Source organism: Sardina pilchardus, chromosome 1 (assembly GCF_963854185.1).
Source record: "Sardina pilchardus chromosome 1, fSarPil1.1, whole genome shotgun sequence".
In the NCBI taxonomy this organism is placed as follows: Eukaryota; Metazoa; Chordata; class Actinopteri; order Clupeiformes; family Clupeidae; genus Sardina; species Sardina pilchardus.
The window spans coordinates 38,196,915-38,215,202 of record NC_084994.1 but is presented as its reverse complement, the minus strand read 5'-3'; the positions used below and the strand labels follow the sequence as shown (position 1 = coordinate 38,215,202).

General features: G+C 42.7%; 1 protein-coding gene across 1 annotated transcript in view; it reads right to left on the bottom strand.

Moving 5' to 3' along the window:
• The window catches only part of LOC134078649 (NLR family CARD domain-containing protein 3-like), a 39,049-nt gene that overhangs the window by 4,024 nt on the left and 16,737 nt on the right, over positions 1–18,288 (bottom strand). The window contains exons 2-7 of the mRNA XM_062534735.1: positions 15,540–15,566; positions 14,980–15,064; positions 12,944–14,744; positions 12,054–12,224; positions 11,078–11,194; positions 9,669–9,672 (exon numbers count right to left, since the gene is read on the bottom strand). Coding sequence (XP_062390719.1) covers positions 9,669–9,672; positions 11,078–11,194; positions 12,054–12,224; positions 12,944–14,744; positions 14,980–15,064; positions 15,540–15,566 — 2,205 coding nt within the window. The remainder of the gene's footprint in view (positions 1–9,668; positions 9,673–11,077; positions 11,195–12,053; positions 12,225–12,943; positions 14,745–14,979; positions 15,065–15,539; positions 15,567–18,288) is intronic.

The window sequence follows — 18,288 nt, the reverse complement described above, 5'->3', positions numbered from 1 at the left end:
AACCTACACTGACATCTTCAACTTGTCCCTGCCCTGGTGCACAGTGCCTTTGTGTTTCACAAAGACAACGATTGTGCCAGTGCCCAAGAAAAGTGCTGTGTCTTGCCTGAATGACTACCGGCCCATCGCCCCTAACCTCCGTGGGGGTGAACTGTCTGGGGAGACTGGTTACAGCCTACATCAATACACACCTCCCTGCTTTCCTGGACCAACTTCAGTTTCCATATACTGTACGCACAGCAGATCTGTCCATCTCCATCACCTTGCATACTGCCCTAGCTCACCTGGACAAGAAAAACACCTGTCAGGATGCTGTTTACTGACTACAGCTCTGCCTTTAACACTGTTGTGCCATCAAGAGACCTGGGTCTGAGCAGCCTCCACACGCTGTCAGAGGAGGGCTGAGTCCATCATCAAGGACGCCAGCCACCCAGCTCACTCCCTATCCTCTCTTCTCTCCTCTGGTAAGTGCTACCAGAGCAAACACACACATACTGGACACGCACACCGAGTAAGCAGCAAACAGTGAGCAATAACACACACACACACAGACACAAATATTGAACACACAGACACACACAGACACACAGACACACACACACACACACACACACACACACACACACACACACACACACACACACACACACAGTAAGCAGTAAACAGAAACAACAAAGGGGTGGTTAATGTTACACATGACTACATTTGTAGAAGTTTAGCAACAGACAGTAACTAAGCGGGCGGGACTTCAGGTTGAAAAATGACCAATCACAACAGGCAACTTCCTTCGTTCTGTCCCCCAAACTGTCAAAAGTCAACCCACGCGAGCAAAGCTGTACTTCAAGAGAGCGAGCAGAACTCATCTTGGAGAGCGTATGGCCCCCAGCTGTTGTTTTCCTCGCTCGCTGCTGTGTCTATGTGAGTGAATTAATAGTATTTGCTCCTGAGGATGTTGTATTGCGCTTGCAAGATATGACACTATTCTACCACCATAGACCTCTGTCAACTGTCAACTGTCACCTCTGTCAACTGTCTACTCCACACACTGTCAGAGGAGGGCTGAGTCCATCATCAAGGATGCCAGCCACCCAGCTCACTCCCTCTTCTCTCTGCTTCCCTCTGGTAAGCGCTACCGGAGCATTACCACCCACACCACACCATTCAGACACAGTTTTATACCACAAGCTGTCAGAATCCTAAATGGTCAGTGACTGAACAGTTCCTTCCCTTTATTGCCAACATGTGCTGCCTTATTTATTTTATGATAGGCTATACTGGATGCATTGCCATGGTCGCTACTGATTTTTTAAATTCTATACCCACACGGTTAATTTTACACTTGCTATACTGCATCCGGGATGAATACTGTTTTTAGTGTTCATGTCTCATGTCCATGGGCCTGTGGTTTTATGTGTGTATAGTTGTCTTATATATTACATGTACATGTAGGTACAGGAGTTGTGTGTGTGTGTGTGTGTGTGTGTGTGTACAGCATGGCTGTATAATGTGTGCGTGTATGGATAGTATGGCCATGAGTGATACTGTACAGTCTTGTATTGTCTCATATAGAGTTGTCTCTCCAACTATCCTTTATTCATTGCCCCCATGCCCCCTGTGTTTATTTACCCCTTTTATCCTTGCACTACTGCAACGAATGGCATACAAATTTCACTAATTTGCAAACTATATGCAACAATATTAAGTCTTGAAACTTAAAGCAAACACACACACACACACTCACACACACATACTGACACACAAACAGGAAAACAAACACACACTCTCAAGCACACAAACACAGCCATAAAAATGCAGATGTGCACACACACACACACACACACACACACACACACACATATGCATCGCACACTTTCACCACCGCACATTCACAAACACACTTTCACTCAACCTGCTCTATCACTACCTGGTGCACTGCATCCACTGTCAACGATAAGAGCAGACCGTAGCATATCATGTGTTGTATTGAGAGGATGATTGGCTGTGATCTGTCATCACATACTGTAGTTAAGCTGCTACAAGCTTAAACTGCTCTCCACCATTAAAACTTATACACACTACCCAACAAGTCTGGAGCATAGAGCTATTGTGAATGTATAACATCTAGTACATGAGTTTGAACAGGACATACAGTATCTGGAATCTAAATAAAACATCTAGTCATCTACAGTAATATTTAATCCAATATTTCAAACTTTGCCTGCTTTCCTCTAATTCTATTATTTTCTTCCACTCTAACTTGAGACTCTCCACATGTTAATCTGTCTCTGTTCTCAGGGGCCTCTCATGTGTCATGCCGTACTAGTTCTCCTTCTTTGTCTGCCATGATCCCTCTGATGTCTGGCTACTGTAACATGTCAACATGTCAATCTGTCTCTGTTCTCTCTGTCACTATGATTCAGTGTGTTTCTGCAGGACACCACAGACCCCCACACATGCTCTAAAGGCCTTTCACATACAGTGGTGGTACTGTATACGACACAGTGATATAGCTGCTTAATAAAGAACAGTTCAACATCATAAGCATAACAGTGCAACACTCAACAGTAGATCAACACTTACAGTTTCTCAGTTCTCCACGGGCATGTCTTTAAAGGAGAGAGAGAGAGAGAGAGAGAGAGAGAGAGAGAGGGAAAGAGAGAGTAAATTAAACAAAGTCAATTCTACCATTATTAGAAGACAATAATCTTCACCACCTTGAATGTTTTAAATGGCAAAACAATGACATTGCTGTGTTACAAGAGCAATATGCCACACAAAGCCTTGTTGACAGTGACTTAGCAGGCGCAGACATTGAGCGTTTTCAGAGTACATCGTAGCCCTCATTAGTCATCTAACTCTAAATAATGAAACTTAAGAAATTGCATTGACATTCGACCTCACTGTTATAAGAGAATTAGGCCCTTTAAAGTCTTTCTGTCAGTGACTCTGCAGTGCAGGTGTATTCTAAACTTTGTAGTTTATTTTCAGAGTACATCATACCCGTCAGTAGTCATCTTATTACAAATAATTCACTAGCTCATGATCTGAAATTTGCAAAAAGACATGCGGTAGCAAAGCGTGTTTGGCGAGGTCTCTGACCAGGGTCCTAAAGTGTTTCGTGGGAGCGTGCAAGAGTCAACTGTGCAGGCAGAAGTCATGCAGGACCCCGTCATACACCCCTTTATTCTGAACTAAGTAAGACTGGAGGTGTGAGGGGAGATAGTGAGCAAGTTAACCCGATGCTGCTGCTTTGGCAGTTACAGTATGCTTTTATCTGCTATTACTGTTTGGTTTTGTTTATGTAAAACACATTGAATGACCTCTGTGTATGAAATGCGCTATGTAAATAAACTTGACATGACTAGTAATTACTCAAGCTTATTATTATGCCATGTAAACAGCAGAACGTTTGGACATCTTTACGTTTGTAAGACTGACTGACTGAAGATGGAGGCGTGGCAAATTCTGTTGCGTTCCTCCTGAGCTAGAGTTTGTAAACACCATTTAATGAAACTGATGAAATTGAAACTTCAATTGCATCAACATGCTATAAGGTATCTGTGACTCAGTCATATGAGACATTAGACTGGACTCTGACATGACTACCATGACTCTCAACACACTCCTCACCACCTAATCCATTTTTACTGCTTGGTAGAAAAAACACTGACATAATGTTGTGTGGTGAACATACTGGTACTGAAACTATATATCGAAGACACTGTTTAAAAGCCTGAGAAGAAAAAAGGAAAGTAAAACACAAACCTCAATGTCTGCAGCTTACAGTTGATGTCACCTTTCAGTGCACTCGAAAGATGAATTCCAGTGATGTTTAAGTAATTGTCACTCAGGTCCAGTTCTGTCAGGGAGACCATGTGCTGCACAGCAGAGGCAAAAGCCTCACAGTATTCCTCTGTCAGTTTACAACCAGCAAGTCTGACAAAGAAGAATGACAAAGACAGAGTGCAAAAGGCAGAAAGCAATGATATCATTTAATTTGATCACCTGTGTAAATCTCAACGTTGTGTTCCTACATAATCATACATTATGTTACAGCAGGAGTAGAGATGGGCAACATAAAACTAAAAACTATACCACAATGTCATGATATGCTATTTTGGTGATAAGCATATCAGTGATGGTATGGTACTATTCATCAAAGCAACGTCATATTTGTCTCTTGGAGTTCTTTTCTATTGCTATTGCTTCTTTTTTTAAATAGGATAACTCATTCGACCTGTGACTCCAAACTATTAGGTGATCCTCATTTTCATTGTAATGATTATTATAAAATGCTTCATTTTAACAACAATATGATCAATAATCAATATAACAACCCATAAGCACTGGGAAGTACATCACTGGTCTCAACTCAGCCAGCCATCATGATGCTCTTATGTGTTCATAGATTAGTTACACGCAGTGTTCATGGGTCTCCTGGAGACAGGCAATCATAATGTGGGTCCAGGAGACATTGCATGCTTAAAGAGGAACTATGCAGGATTGGCGATTTCAAGTCTAGTTTCAGTTTCGTTTTTCGTTTTCGCTCGTTTTATGCCTGCATATTTCTCTGCAGAGCTTCCCCGACAGCTTTAGCTTGTATAAATACATATAATGGCTATATATAAATATATAAATTGCAAGCGTGGTTCTTCTTGTTCCTTACGCGTCTCAGACTTCCAGATGTAAACAAGGATCATCTCCTGCAGAAACTACAAGGTTACAATAGCGGATAGGGACACTGGGGGCGGGAGGAAATATTACTGTTTTCGATGAAACTGGTCAGTCAAGCAAAACAACGATTTCTGAGCGATTTTATGAAAAAGTTGCATAGGGTCTCTTTAAACCAGTAAACCACCATATCAGTTTATACACAAAACTGGACACAGGATCACTGTATGCCAGTCATATAAATTCAAAAACAACATAATATAATTTTTATGAATTTGAACACTATTCTGGTCTCTTCCTACATTGTGTAGTTTCACCCAGCTCACCAGGAACATAACAGATTCAGAATGATATAAGTTGATGCTGAGGAGATTCTGGGCATGAATTAGTTTGGCCTTCAACAGAGGAGCCCCCTTACTACAGCATCAGACTATTTTGGTGTGTAGCAAACAAACACAGCCCATCACTCAAACTCGGGCGATATCTCCCTGCACTCAGGAACTGAACTGCAGCGATATTCATATGATGGTCACTCAGGTCCAGTTCTAACAGGGACACCATGTGCTGCACAGCAGAGGCTACAACCTCACAGGGTCCCTCTGACCGTTTACAACCAGCAAGTCTGCACATTCAGTCAGAGAGGAAAGAAGTGTAGGCAGCAAGCTTTAAAAAATGTAAATTGTTACAATGTTAAGGAATTGTAGAGCACACTCTCTGCTAGGACTTTCTCTCTCTCTCTCTCTCTCTCTCTCTCTCTCTCGTGGCCAGACTGTGCTGGTGCTACAGGGTGTTTGCGTAATCGCTGCCGTGTGCTGGTGCTGATGGTCGAGCCAAACCCGTCATTATACCAGGTCCCGTGCACTCCATCATCTGGGGCCACTGGCTTCTGTGCCTCCAGTGTATGTGTGCCTCAGTTCACACAAGGTTATTAGGAACCTTTTGTAAATGAAACCCCGCTTCTCGTCTGTTTGTTCACTTTGTTTGGACATTGGACTGTTTTCTCAGTGTAATCCGGTTTGCTGTCTTTGGGGTGCTGAATCCCTTTGGAGCCGTGTGCTAATGGTGAACCAAATGTGGCTCTCCTGTCAACATTGAGTATCATGGTGCTATTCTGCCCAGCATTTATTGTAATCTCTCATATGAATACTTGTCTACGAGAACTCCTGTATGTGTCCATGATGTATGATGTCATTAATGGCTGTGACTATACCAATCAACTATTTGAATCACTGAATGAAGAATATAAATACAAATGTCTGCATTGCTTTTGCTACATCAGCCTCCATTTGTTTCATTCACTTGAATAACACTACGTGGGGTGCATCTCTATTCTATTGTGTTAGCTGGGTCTCTCATCCAGTCAAAGAAATGAGAGTGGCACAGTCAGGCCATATTGTGGTATAATATAACTGGATTCTAACTCCCAACGGCCACACAATGTTTAAATGGTGGAGATAAACACAGCGTTACTGTGCTCGGTGCTCTAGATGCTAGATGCTATATGCTATCCTTCTACTTCCCTCTACTACCATCTTCTTGATTACACTCTGGCTGGTGCTTAAACGTTTGCACTCTCATCCTCTGGTTCTCTTATGGTGTTTGAAAAAACAGTATTATTGTTACCCTACGGTTTAAATGGTGGAGATAACACACAGTGTTACTGTGCTCTGTGCTCTAGATGCTAGAAGCTACTTCCTTCTACTACAGTACCATCCTCTTGATAACTCTCTGGCTGGTGCTTATTTCTGCACTCTCATCTGGTTCGCCAGGTGGTGTTAGAAAAAGCAGCATTTATTGTTACCCTACGGACTCCTTTTTACCATGTAGCTTGCATGTTAGACATCAACTTTAAGTTGCTTTGGATAAAAGTGTCAGCCTAGTGAATAAATGTAAATGTATAGGGGACACATCAGCAGGGAGAATTTATACTACCGTGACACATTCACTTACATAAACAACAATATACATTATGTGATGATATTTCACCACTTCATATCTGGATTACAGTGCCCCAAAAACAGAAATCACACTCATATGCCCAAGTATGAATGTATAAATATGGTCTCTATGAATTCTGTGTCCCTCAGAGTTTTACTGACCTCAGTTTCTCCAGTTGGCAGTTTGGGTTTGTAAGACCAGAGAGCAGCTTCTCTTCTGATGTTTGCAGATCACAGCCACTCATGTCCAACTCACTCAGTTGAGAAATATATGACTGCAGAACTGAGACCACAACCTCAGAGTAGCTGTATTTGAGTTTACACCTGGTAAGTCTACAGAAAGAGAGGAAAACACCATGAGCAACATGTCCTCTATACTCCTTACATTCCCAAATATGAAATGGTAAATAAAGGTGTCAGCTGTTTATTACTTCAAGCAGAAATACCAGTCTGTGTGCACTGTGCAAAATACAGACCTCACTTTACAGTCTTGATTCAGTGGTTGATGGAGCAGTTCTCCTCCATGGTCATCAAGCTCACTGTCAGTCATGTCCAGCTCTCTCAGGTGGGGGTTTGCCCCCTGGTGGGCCAAGGCCAGATATCTTCCCCTCAGTTTACAGCCAACAAGTCTGTAAGAACCACAAGTCTGTGGTTAGTAAAGTCTACTATTACTCAATCCAAGTACAGTACATAACACCAGTGAAGAGTCCAACCCTGTTCAATGACCACCATGTTACAGATAACAAATCAGAACTCAGAAACAGGGGACATGTTGGGAACCATGTACTTGGATAAACAGGTTAATAAACTGTATGCATGTGTGACTAGGTGAGTCCACTTGCAGCAAGTTCCAGCAACCCTAATTAGGTGGTGTCATGTGAATGACAATGACCAATCCCATAGCACGTCACACTTTTAAATGCTTTTGTTACTTTCTGTGTATCTTTTGATCGGTTCCCTGCCTTTCCTCCTGTCCCCTGTATCCTTGTCTACCTTTGGCCACGGTAAGCAAAGTGTGTGTGTTGCGTGTGTTTGTTGTGTGGGTTGTGTGTGTTTTCAATGTTATCTAATACAGCATATTGTTTATAGCCTTCCTGTCTTCCTGGTTCTTCCTGCAAGTCCCTGGCTGTTGTTTCCACTGCCTCGGGTACAGTAGGTAATTAGCCCTGTTTAGTAGTTTCACACCGGTAGAACTTCCGTAAACTAATCTCTTGTCTCTTCTTGAAGGCACTAGTTCTATGGTGCTGCGAGTTGACTTAGCCACATGGAATAGCCGATAGCCATACTGATCACCGTGAATCGCCTGGGTAAAGTATCTTGCTTTCCGGTGCTATCACTGGACTGAATGCATTATGTATAGGCTACTAACCGGATTCTCTTTGCTCTGTAGGTGTGATGGTCACTGCTGTTTTGCCTTTAACTTAATTTGATTAGTGTACTTTGATTTGTTTCTGTTTATTTGTTGCGTTTGTGGTTGTTGCTTATCGTGGGTCTCTGTCTCACTCCCTTTCGCCGGCTCTGCTATGCTGATAGGCCTAGGAGTGTGGGTGTGTCTGTGACGCGGTGGTGTGTGTCTGTGTGTGTGTGAATCTCAGAGGAGAAGAACAGTGCGGCCTTTTGATTCTCTTTTTATTATTCTGTGCTGGGTCAACTGGTATGGGTAAAGTAATAGGGATAGGGGTTTTATAGACTGTAGCTATTAAATTGTTAGTGGACTCGGCGCTGTATGGTGGTGGGGTTAGTCAGCAGGGGTACCCCCTTCACGTGTTAGAGTGTTAATCTTAATTGCACCTGAATCACATAGCACCTTGTTTGCAGTATCGGATTTGCTGTGAGAGAGCACCGGGTGGTAACTGCACACTGGGATCCGATAAGGTGAGTATAGGCTACCCCTCCCAACAGCGTCGTCATCCACTTTAACACTTAATAACTCCATTTAATAAATATCTATTGTTGCTGTATTTGATGTGGACAGATATTTTTATACGCTGGAGTTTATGTTAACGGTTGCCTTCTTTTCAGCCTCAGATGCTAACAACTTTAAATCTATTTATTTAACTGATAGACCACGTTTCTGTCTTCTCTGCCTTTTCTGTAAGAACTGTGGGATACCTCTGTTCATTTGTGTGACTGGGTGTAACACTGATTTGGGGCATTGCCCTCGGTCACACATGGATTAATAATCCAAGAGGAAAATCTGTCCTTTCAGACACACCCCGCTCTGTCCAGTTGATGTTTCTGCTAGCTACTGTGGACATGCAGGAAGTGTGTTAAGCCACTTTAGCAGACAGACAGAGAGATTTTGGAGGACGGTATCCCTGCATGTGCATGCCATTGGATTTCACTCTTGTATTAGTGTACAACCATCAGACCTATTTGACAAAGCAGTATCTATTGTTACCCTACGGCCTTGTCGCTTAAATATCAGTTCTCAATTGTAGGTCACTTTTAATGTGTCCGCTTAGTGAATATTAATACTAACTGAAAGGACAAATTCATTTTCATAATAATTGTCCCAGCATTAAAAGCCTATGTTTCACAAATTCATGACTTGATTCTGGTCCCACAAACAGCATCTTTATGTTTTACTGACCTCAGTTTCTCCAGTTGGCAGTTTGGGTTTCTAAGACCAGAGAGCAGCTTCTCTTCTGATGTTTGCAGAACACAACCACTCATGTCCAACTCACTCAGTTGAGACATATATGACTGCAGAACTGAGACCACAACCTCAGAGGAGCTGTCTTTGAGTCTACAGCTGATGAGTCTATAGTGAGAGAGGAAAACACTATAAGCAATATGTCCATTATACTCCTTACAGTATATTCCCAAATATGAAAATGCAGAAAAATATGGACTGTTTATTAGGTCAAACAGAAAGCACATGTCTGTGTGCACTGTCCAAAACACAGACCTCACTTTACAGTCTTGATTCAGTGGTTGATGGAGCAGTTCTCCTCCACAGTCCTGCAGCTCACTGTCACTGATGTCCAGCTCTCTTAGGTGGGAGTTTGCCCACTGAAGAGTTGAGGCCAAAAATCGTCCATTTAGTTTACAGCCAACAAGTCTGTAAGAACATAAACCATGTAACAGAGAATCACACAGAGAACAATCAGAGACCAATCAAGAGTGAAACATAGCTGTTGTTATTGTCTGGTTAATACACTCTACAGTTAACTGAGCTGTACACGAGACATATCAGGTCTATGACAACATCAACATTGCAACAAGAATAAAAGCCAATGTTTCTCAAATTCATGTCTTGATTCTAGTAGAAAACAACAGTGTCATTACAGTAATTTAAGGTCAACAATGTGAATGTGTACAAGTGTAGGCCTATGTGTCAAGAGTATTACTGACCTCAGTTTCTCCAGTTGGCAGTTTGGGTTTCTAAGACCAGAGAGTTGCTTCTCTTCTGATGTTTGCAGATCACAGCCACTCATGTCCAACTCACTCAGTTGAGACATATATGACTGCAGAACTGAGACCACAACCTCAGAGGAGCTGTCTTTGAGTCCACGGCTGATGAGTCTATAGTGAGAGAGGAAAACACTATAAACAACATGTCTTTTATACTCCTTACAGTATATACCCAAATATGAAAATGCAGAAAAATATGGACTGTTTATTAGATCAAACAGAAAGCACATGTCTGTGTGCACTGTCCAAAATACAGACCTCACTTTACAGTCTTGATTCAGCAGTTGATGGAGCAGTTCTCCTCCACAGTCCTGAAGCTCACTGTCACTGAGGTCCAGCTCTCTTAGGTGGGAGTTCGCCCACTGAAGAGTCACAGCCAAAAATCTACCTCTCAGTTTACAGCCAACAAGTCTGTAAGAGCATAAACCATGTAACAGTCACAAATTGTGAAATCATAGACCAATCAAGAGTAAAACACAGATTTCGTTATTGTCTGATTAATATACTCTACAGTTAACTGAACTCTATATGGAACACATCAGGAAGGAGCATTATACTAAGTAATAGGGCTTGGACCAACATTGACAAAAAAACAAAAGACACAAATTCGTGTTTTGATTCCAGTAGGAAATAACAGTGACACTCTTCTATGTCCAACATGTGAATGTGTAGATAAGGCCTGTGTGTGCTTCAGAGTTTTACTGACCTCAGTTTCTCCAGTTGACAATTTGGGTTTGTAAGACCAGAGAGTAACTTCTCTTCTGATGTTTGAAGATCACAGCCACTCATGTCCAACTCACTCAATTGAGAAATATAGGACTGCAGAACTGAGACCACAACCTCAGAATAGCTGTACTTGAGTTTACACCTGGTAAGTCTACAGAGAGGAAAACACCATGAGCAACATGTCCTCTATACTCCTTACATTCCCAAATATGAAATGGTAAATAAAGGTGTTAGCCGTTTATTACTTCAAGCAGAAATACTAGTCTGTGTGCACTGTGCAAAATACAGACCTCACTTTACAGTCTTGATTCAGTGGTTGATGGAGCAGTTCTCCTCCATAGTCCTCAAGCTCACTGTCACTCATGTCCAGCTCTCTTAGGTGGGGGTTTGCCCCGTGGTGGGCCAAGGCCAGAAATCTTCCCTTCAGTTTACAGTCAACAAGTCTGAATGAAACAACATGAAAAAAAGACCGAAATCAGAGGATAATCAATCAAAGTAAGCAAACAGCTACGTTGTTCTTGTCTGGTTAACACAACTTGTTGGTAATTCTATATTTCTATATATAATTAGGCTACTTATTAATTTAGACTGACAAACTCAAGAAAACTTAGGAATCAGGTTTTATTCTTACAAGCAGAGAGGGTAAAAATTATCTTAAGTCTGAGGAGGCCATGGGCCCTTGGATTGAACCAAAGACCCATGGCCTGCAGCATGTCCACCTTCTACAAAAGTCAATCTCTCATTCTTCTTCTGACCAACACTGCTAATTCATCACATTTATAAAGATTTGAACAAAGGGGACAGGGCGCCAAAAACAAGGCAAGGTCATTGGTTCACTTAGATGGCTTCAGTCACACCCACTCACACCTAGTCACACCTAGTCACACCTACTCACTCTGATTAGATTTACATGTGGAGGGATATCATATACAGTATGTCACTATCATCACTTACAGAATATTCCAAACATTCTTACACTGGAACCATAACAATCCTTACACTGAGACTATCATAATGATACCAGACATGAAGACATTTACATTTCATGACATATAGATATATTACATCAAGGTAGAATCCTTTGTCACAGGGCAAGTTGGGTTCAAATTGCAAAGGAATGTTGGCAATTAGCATTTCACAGGGGGGAAGGGAAAGTGTTTTCCTTCTAACACAACAAGTATCCTTGCCTGCACAGATCCGTGATTCAAGGCTGTTTGCAATGGTATAGAACTCCAAAATAATACTCATAAATTATTACCATCAAACTGTATGTGTCTCAAAATAGTCTACAATATTACTGACCTAAGAGTCTCCAGTTTGCAGTTTGGACTCTGTAGAGCAGAGAGCAGCTTTTCTTCTGATGCCTGCAGGTCATTCTGACTCAGGTCCAGCTCTCTTAAGGGGGAGTTTGCAGACTGCAGAGTTGAGGTCAAAATCTCCCAGGACTTTTCTGTTAGCTTACAGCCAGCAAGTCTGCAGTAGAGGCAAAGAATGGATCATGTTTAAATCTGCAGGAAGAGTGAGGGAGGAAAACAATACATGTGCCCCCCATACAGTATGTGCCAGACCCAAAGCAACACTACTAAGGGGGATAAGAGGAGAGAATATATAAGCCCTGAATACCATGCAGAGTTAACGCTGTCCAACTACAGACACAACACCACTAAAGACTGATGTGTGATTAACCCAGAGCTGCATGAGCAGAGATCTGACTTATCTAAGCAGTTCAGACTGGAAAACATCATGTTCAGTGTTTTTAATTACACCCCATTTATACCATACACCTCCATGGAACATTTGCACCTGCTGATTTGATTTGATCAGGTGCAGAGATGGAATATTCTCATGATGGAACATTCACACAACAGGAAATAGATAAATAGGAAACCTCTGAATGGTTATTTAAACTGGAAAATAAGATACTGTCAAATTTTGAGATGTGCAAAAAACTACACCCACCCCTGCCCTAACAAACAAGCGCACACACACACACACACACACACACACACACAAACACACACACACACACACACACACACACACACACAAACACACATTCAGTAAACTGTTTTTCGATTTCTCTGTGTAAACTCTTCTATATTAATCAGCCTACATATAAAACATGAGCTCTAGCAAACATGTCAGGATTGTGCAGTGTGTGTAATCACTGAAGTATTCATTCTGATACTCACAGTGCCTTTCTGCAGCATCTCACAGCTGGCACTAGTCTCCTCCGTCCCTCATCTGAGGTTTTGTATTTCTTCAGGTCAAACTCGTCCAGCACCTCATCAGACATCAGAAGCACATGAGCCAAGGCTGAGCAGTGAGCCAATGTGAGCTGTTTCACAGCACCTTTCTCTGCCTTCAGGAAAGCCTGGATTTCATCATGAACAGAGGAGTCATGCATTTCCACCAGGCAGTGGAACAGATTGATGCACCTCTCAGGGGAGATATTTTGTCTCTGCATCACCTTCAGGTTCTTGATGGTTTTCTTAACACTGTCTGGGCTGCTGTGTGTGTGTGTCAGGAGGCCAAGCAAAAGTCTCTGATTTGACACCAGAGAAATGCCATGAAGGAAGCGAACAAACAAATCAAGGTGTCCATTCTTGCTTTCCAAGGCTTTGTTTACTGCATTCTTCAGCAACTCATCAAGAGGCACATCTGGTAAAGACCTAGACTTTCTGCTAAGAAATGCCTCCAGGACCTTCATGTTCTTATTCAAGTAGGAGGCAAACAAATGAAGTGCAGCAAGAAACTCCTGGATGCTCAGATGCACAAAGCAGTACACCTTCTTGTGGTGAAACACACATTCCTCCCTGAAGATCTCAGTGCACATGCCAGAGTACACTGAAGCTTCACTGACATCAATGCCACACTCTCTCAGGTCTTCCTCATAGAACATGAGATTGCCATTCTCCAGATGCTTGAAAGCCAGCTCTGCTAGTTTCAATATGACACCCTTATGTGATTCTAGGAGGCTCTGTCTACCTGTCTCACTTTCCTCTTGATACTTCTGGTTCTTCCTGGTGGTCTGGATGAGCAGGAAGTGTATGAACATCTCAGTCAGAGTTTTGGGGGCTTCCTTCCCATCATCCTGTTCCAGTATTTTCTGAAGGACAGTGGCTGAGATCCAACAGAAGACTGGCATGTGGCACATGATGTGAAGGCTCCTGGTTGCTGTGATGTGTGAGATGATTCTGTTGGCTTGATTCTGGTCACTGACTCTCTTCCTGAAGTACTCCTCCTTTTGTGGGTCATTGAATCCTCGTACTTCCGTTACCTGACTGATGCACTGAGAAGGGACTTGACTGGTTGCTGCTGGTCGAGAAGTTATCCAAATGAGAGCAGAGGGAAGCAGAGTTCCCTGAATGAGGCTCATCATCAGCACATCCACTGATGATGTTTGTGTCACATCAGATAACTTTAGGTTCTCTTGGAACTTCAGTGGAAGTCTACTCTCATCCAGACCATCAAAGATAAACACAATGTGGCAATCCTTGTATTCACCATCTTGTAGCTCTCTAAGCTCAGGGTGGAAGTCAAGCAGGAGCCTGTGAAGGCTGTATTGATCATGTTTGACCAAATTCAGCTCACGGAACGGAAGCACAAACATGAAATCTACATCCTGGTTAGCTCTGTCCTCTGCCCAGTCAAGGATGAACTTCTGCACTGAGACAGTTTTCCCAATGCCAGCAATCCCCTTGGTCATGACCGTTCTGATGTGTCTCTCTTGTCCAGGTAAGGGCTTGAAGATATCATTACAGTGTATTGCTGTGTCTTCTTTGGTTTGTGGCCTGGATGCTGACTCTACCTGCCAAACTTCATGCTCGTTATTCACCCCTTCACTCTCTCCTTCTGTGATGTAAAGCTCTGTGTAGATCTTGTTTAGGAGTGTTTGAGTCCCTGATCTTATGATGCCTTCACATATGCTCTCAAACCTCCTCTTCATGCTGGCTTTATGGGTCATCAGTACTCTGTTCAGGACATGGTTGTCTATTTGGCAATACACAGACAAACAAACAAACCAAGAGATGAGCATTATTCATAACTAACTGGTCAATGTGTCTAGAACACATTTCTTTGGCACAAGTTACAGTACTTTTATAAAATAACCTTTTATTATCTTAACAGATAATAGATTGTATAAGATTTTGATTTCTTTCAAATAAATGGTCTCCAAGCACAAGCCCCGATCATGGACAGATATGATAAATATTTAAAGACTCACCTGTTAGTTTGGCCCTTTTGACTGGAGCATGCTCAGTTTGCAGATGGGTGCTGCCTCTCATGACTGTGTGCTCATCTATGGGAGGCTGTGGAGAGATCTGTGCCGTGTGGATGTGTGGATAAAGAGGGTGCTGGATGTGTGTATAATGATTGCCCCTGTCTGTGTGTGGGTATGGAGGAACTTGTGGCATGTTTGCAGATGGGTTCAGATGAAGTACCATTTCACTGTGTTGGTACGACAAAGGTTGTGCCATGGCTGTATTTGGGTCTAGGTGAGGTAGAGTCATGGCTGTAGGTGAGTATAATTGAGGTTGTGCCATGGCTGTAGATGGGTATAGGTGAGGTTGTGCCATGGTTGTATGTGGATATACAAGTGGTTGTGCCATAGTTGTGTCAGGGTTTGTAATGGGTTGTGTCGTGGGTCTCTTTCTGCACTGGGGGCAGCTGTAGTCTCCTGATGGACCAGACTGGCTCCAGTAGCTGCTGATGCACTGCCTGCAGAAACTGTGTCCACAGCTGGTGATGACTGGGTCCCTCAGCAGATGCTCACACACTCCACACCTGGACGGATCCTGGGTCAGAGTATTCCTAAATCCACAGCAGAGACACAATAATAGCACAAAGACACACATTATCCAACCAAAAGTCTCTGTCTCTCTCTCTCTTTCTCTCTCTCTGTCTCTGTCTCTCTCTCACACACACACACACGCACACACACACAGTCACACACACACACAAGCTAACAAATGAAGAGTTTGATTCCAAAACGCTATATATCCATTTTTAAAAACATTAAAAAGTCACGTTATTTAATTGTGTATTTCAGGTAATATCAATAAAAATCCAGTTTGTTTTAATTGAGTTAAGATATATCAACTCAACATAAACCAATAGAGTTCCACTGTAATTACTTGCAAAACAAAATTAAAAAAAAAAATTATGAAAATTCATTAAAATGGTGGATATAGCGTTTTGGAACCAAACTCTTCATAATAAACACACACACGGACATGCTACCAAATAAACAGACTGACACACAATAGCCGTTTTCAGAATCGCCACCTGTTGTTCACATCTAATTTCGAATTTCCGTCAAATGATGTTAATTTCGCTGAGCAGATTATGACACCTTATAAATGCGGCCACACGGTCAGCTGCCTGACAGCGGAAGAGTGTAGTTCTTACACTGGGTATGGTGGAGGCTATAGCCTTACTGCATTACCAGCAGCGTGTTGGAGAGATGTGAAACTGTTCAGTGGCATTAGGGCACTTTAAATACATGTAATACTTCCCTCAAACATTACTGACAAGTGTGGATTTTTTCTGCAATTGCATTCACATAGCAGCTGTGGCGGCAACAGTATAACAAACTAACTATACTAGGTCAGCAGCAGGAAAAGTTTGTAAAAAGTCTGTGAACATTGCGGAAATACACGTCTGTCTGAAAGTGTCGAATTACTTGACACATATGCAGATGCACGCCCACAGACACACACGCACATACACAATTACTGACACACGTGCAGACGCACACGAACACACAACCTTGATTACTGGCACACACGTATAGAGGCACACACACACACACATACACACTTGCTGAAATCTCACTTTGGATCAGACTGTGGTGGTCCACTGCTGAGATAGGGAGGCTGATCCATGGACCAGTCACTCTTCATGGACACACAGCTGGGCACTGGAGACACTGGTCTGTGTGTCTGTGGTCTGGGTACACAAGGAGACAACACACATACCAGATTGAGCCGACACATTTTCCGGTTTCCATACTCTTACACTCATTCTCTCTCAAACATGCTAACACATAAAGAAACACACACACTCTCACTCTCACACTCTCACACTCTCTGTCTTTCTCACACACTCACACACACACACACACACACACACACACACACACACACACACACACACACACACACACACACACACACACACACAAACACACACACACACACACACACACACACACACACACACACACACACACACACACACACACATACACAAACATGCTAACAAATAAATACAGACAAACACACACACAACAAATAAACACACACATACACAAACATGCTAACAAATAAATACAGACAAACACACACACACACACACACACACACTTGCTGAAATCTCACTTTGGATAAGACTGCGGTGGTCCACTGCTGAGATAGGGAGGCTGATCCATGGACCAGTCACTCTTCATGGACACACAGCTGGGCACTGGAGACACTGGTCTGTTTGTCTGTGGTCTGGATACACAAGGAGACACACTCTCACACTCTCTGTCTTTCTCACACACTCACACACACACACACACACACACACACACACACACACACACACACACACACACACACACACACACACACACACACACACACACACACACACACACACACACACACACACACACACACACACACACACACACACACACACACACAAACATGCTAACAAATAAATACAGACAAACACACACACACACAACAAATAAACACACACATACACAAACATGCTAACAAATAAAAACAGACAAACACACACACACACACACACACACACACACACTTGCTGAAATCTCACTTTGGATAAGACTGCGGTGGTCCAATGCTGAGATAGGGAGGCTGATCCATGGACCAGTCACTCTTCATGGACACACAGCTGGGCACTGGAGACACTGGTCTGTGTGTCTGTGGTCTGGATACACAAGGAGACAACACACATACCAGATTGAGCCGACACATTTTCAGGTTTCCATACTCTCACTCATTCTCTCTCAAACATGTTAACACATAAAGAAACACACACTCTCTCACCCGCACACTCTCTCACTCTCACACTCTCTCTCTCACTCTCTCTCTCTATATAAATACAGACAAACACACACACACACACACCAGGGGTGGAAATTAAAATTTGAAAATGTGACAATCTATCAGCCAATAGCAGATTTCTGGTGAAATGAACCAGCCAATCAATGTTAAAATATGACTTTGTGTCTGAAATCTACCAGCCACTCTCACATTTTGCCAGAATTTGGCTGGTGGCTGGTGCTAATTTCCATCCCTGACACACACACACACACACACACACACACACACACACAACAAATAAACACACACACACACTTGCTGAAATCTCACTTTGGATCAGACTGTGGTGGTCCACTGCTGAGATATGGAGGCCAATCCATGGACCAGTCACTCTTCATGGACACACCGCTGGGCACTGGAGACACTGGTCTGTGTGTCTGTGGTCTGGATGCACAAGGATATAAAATATAATGAAT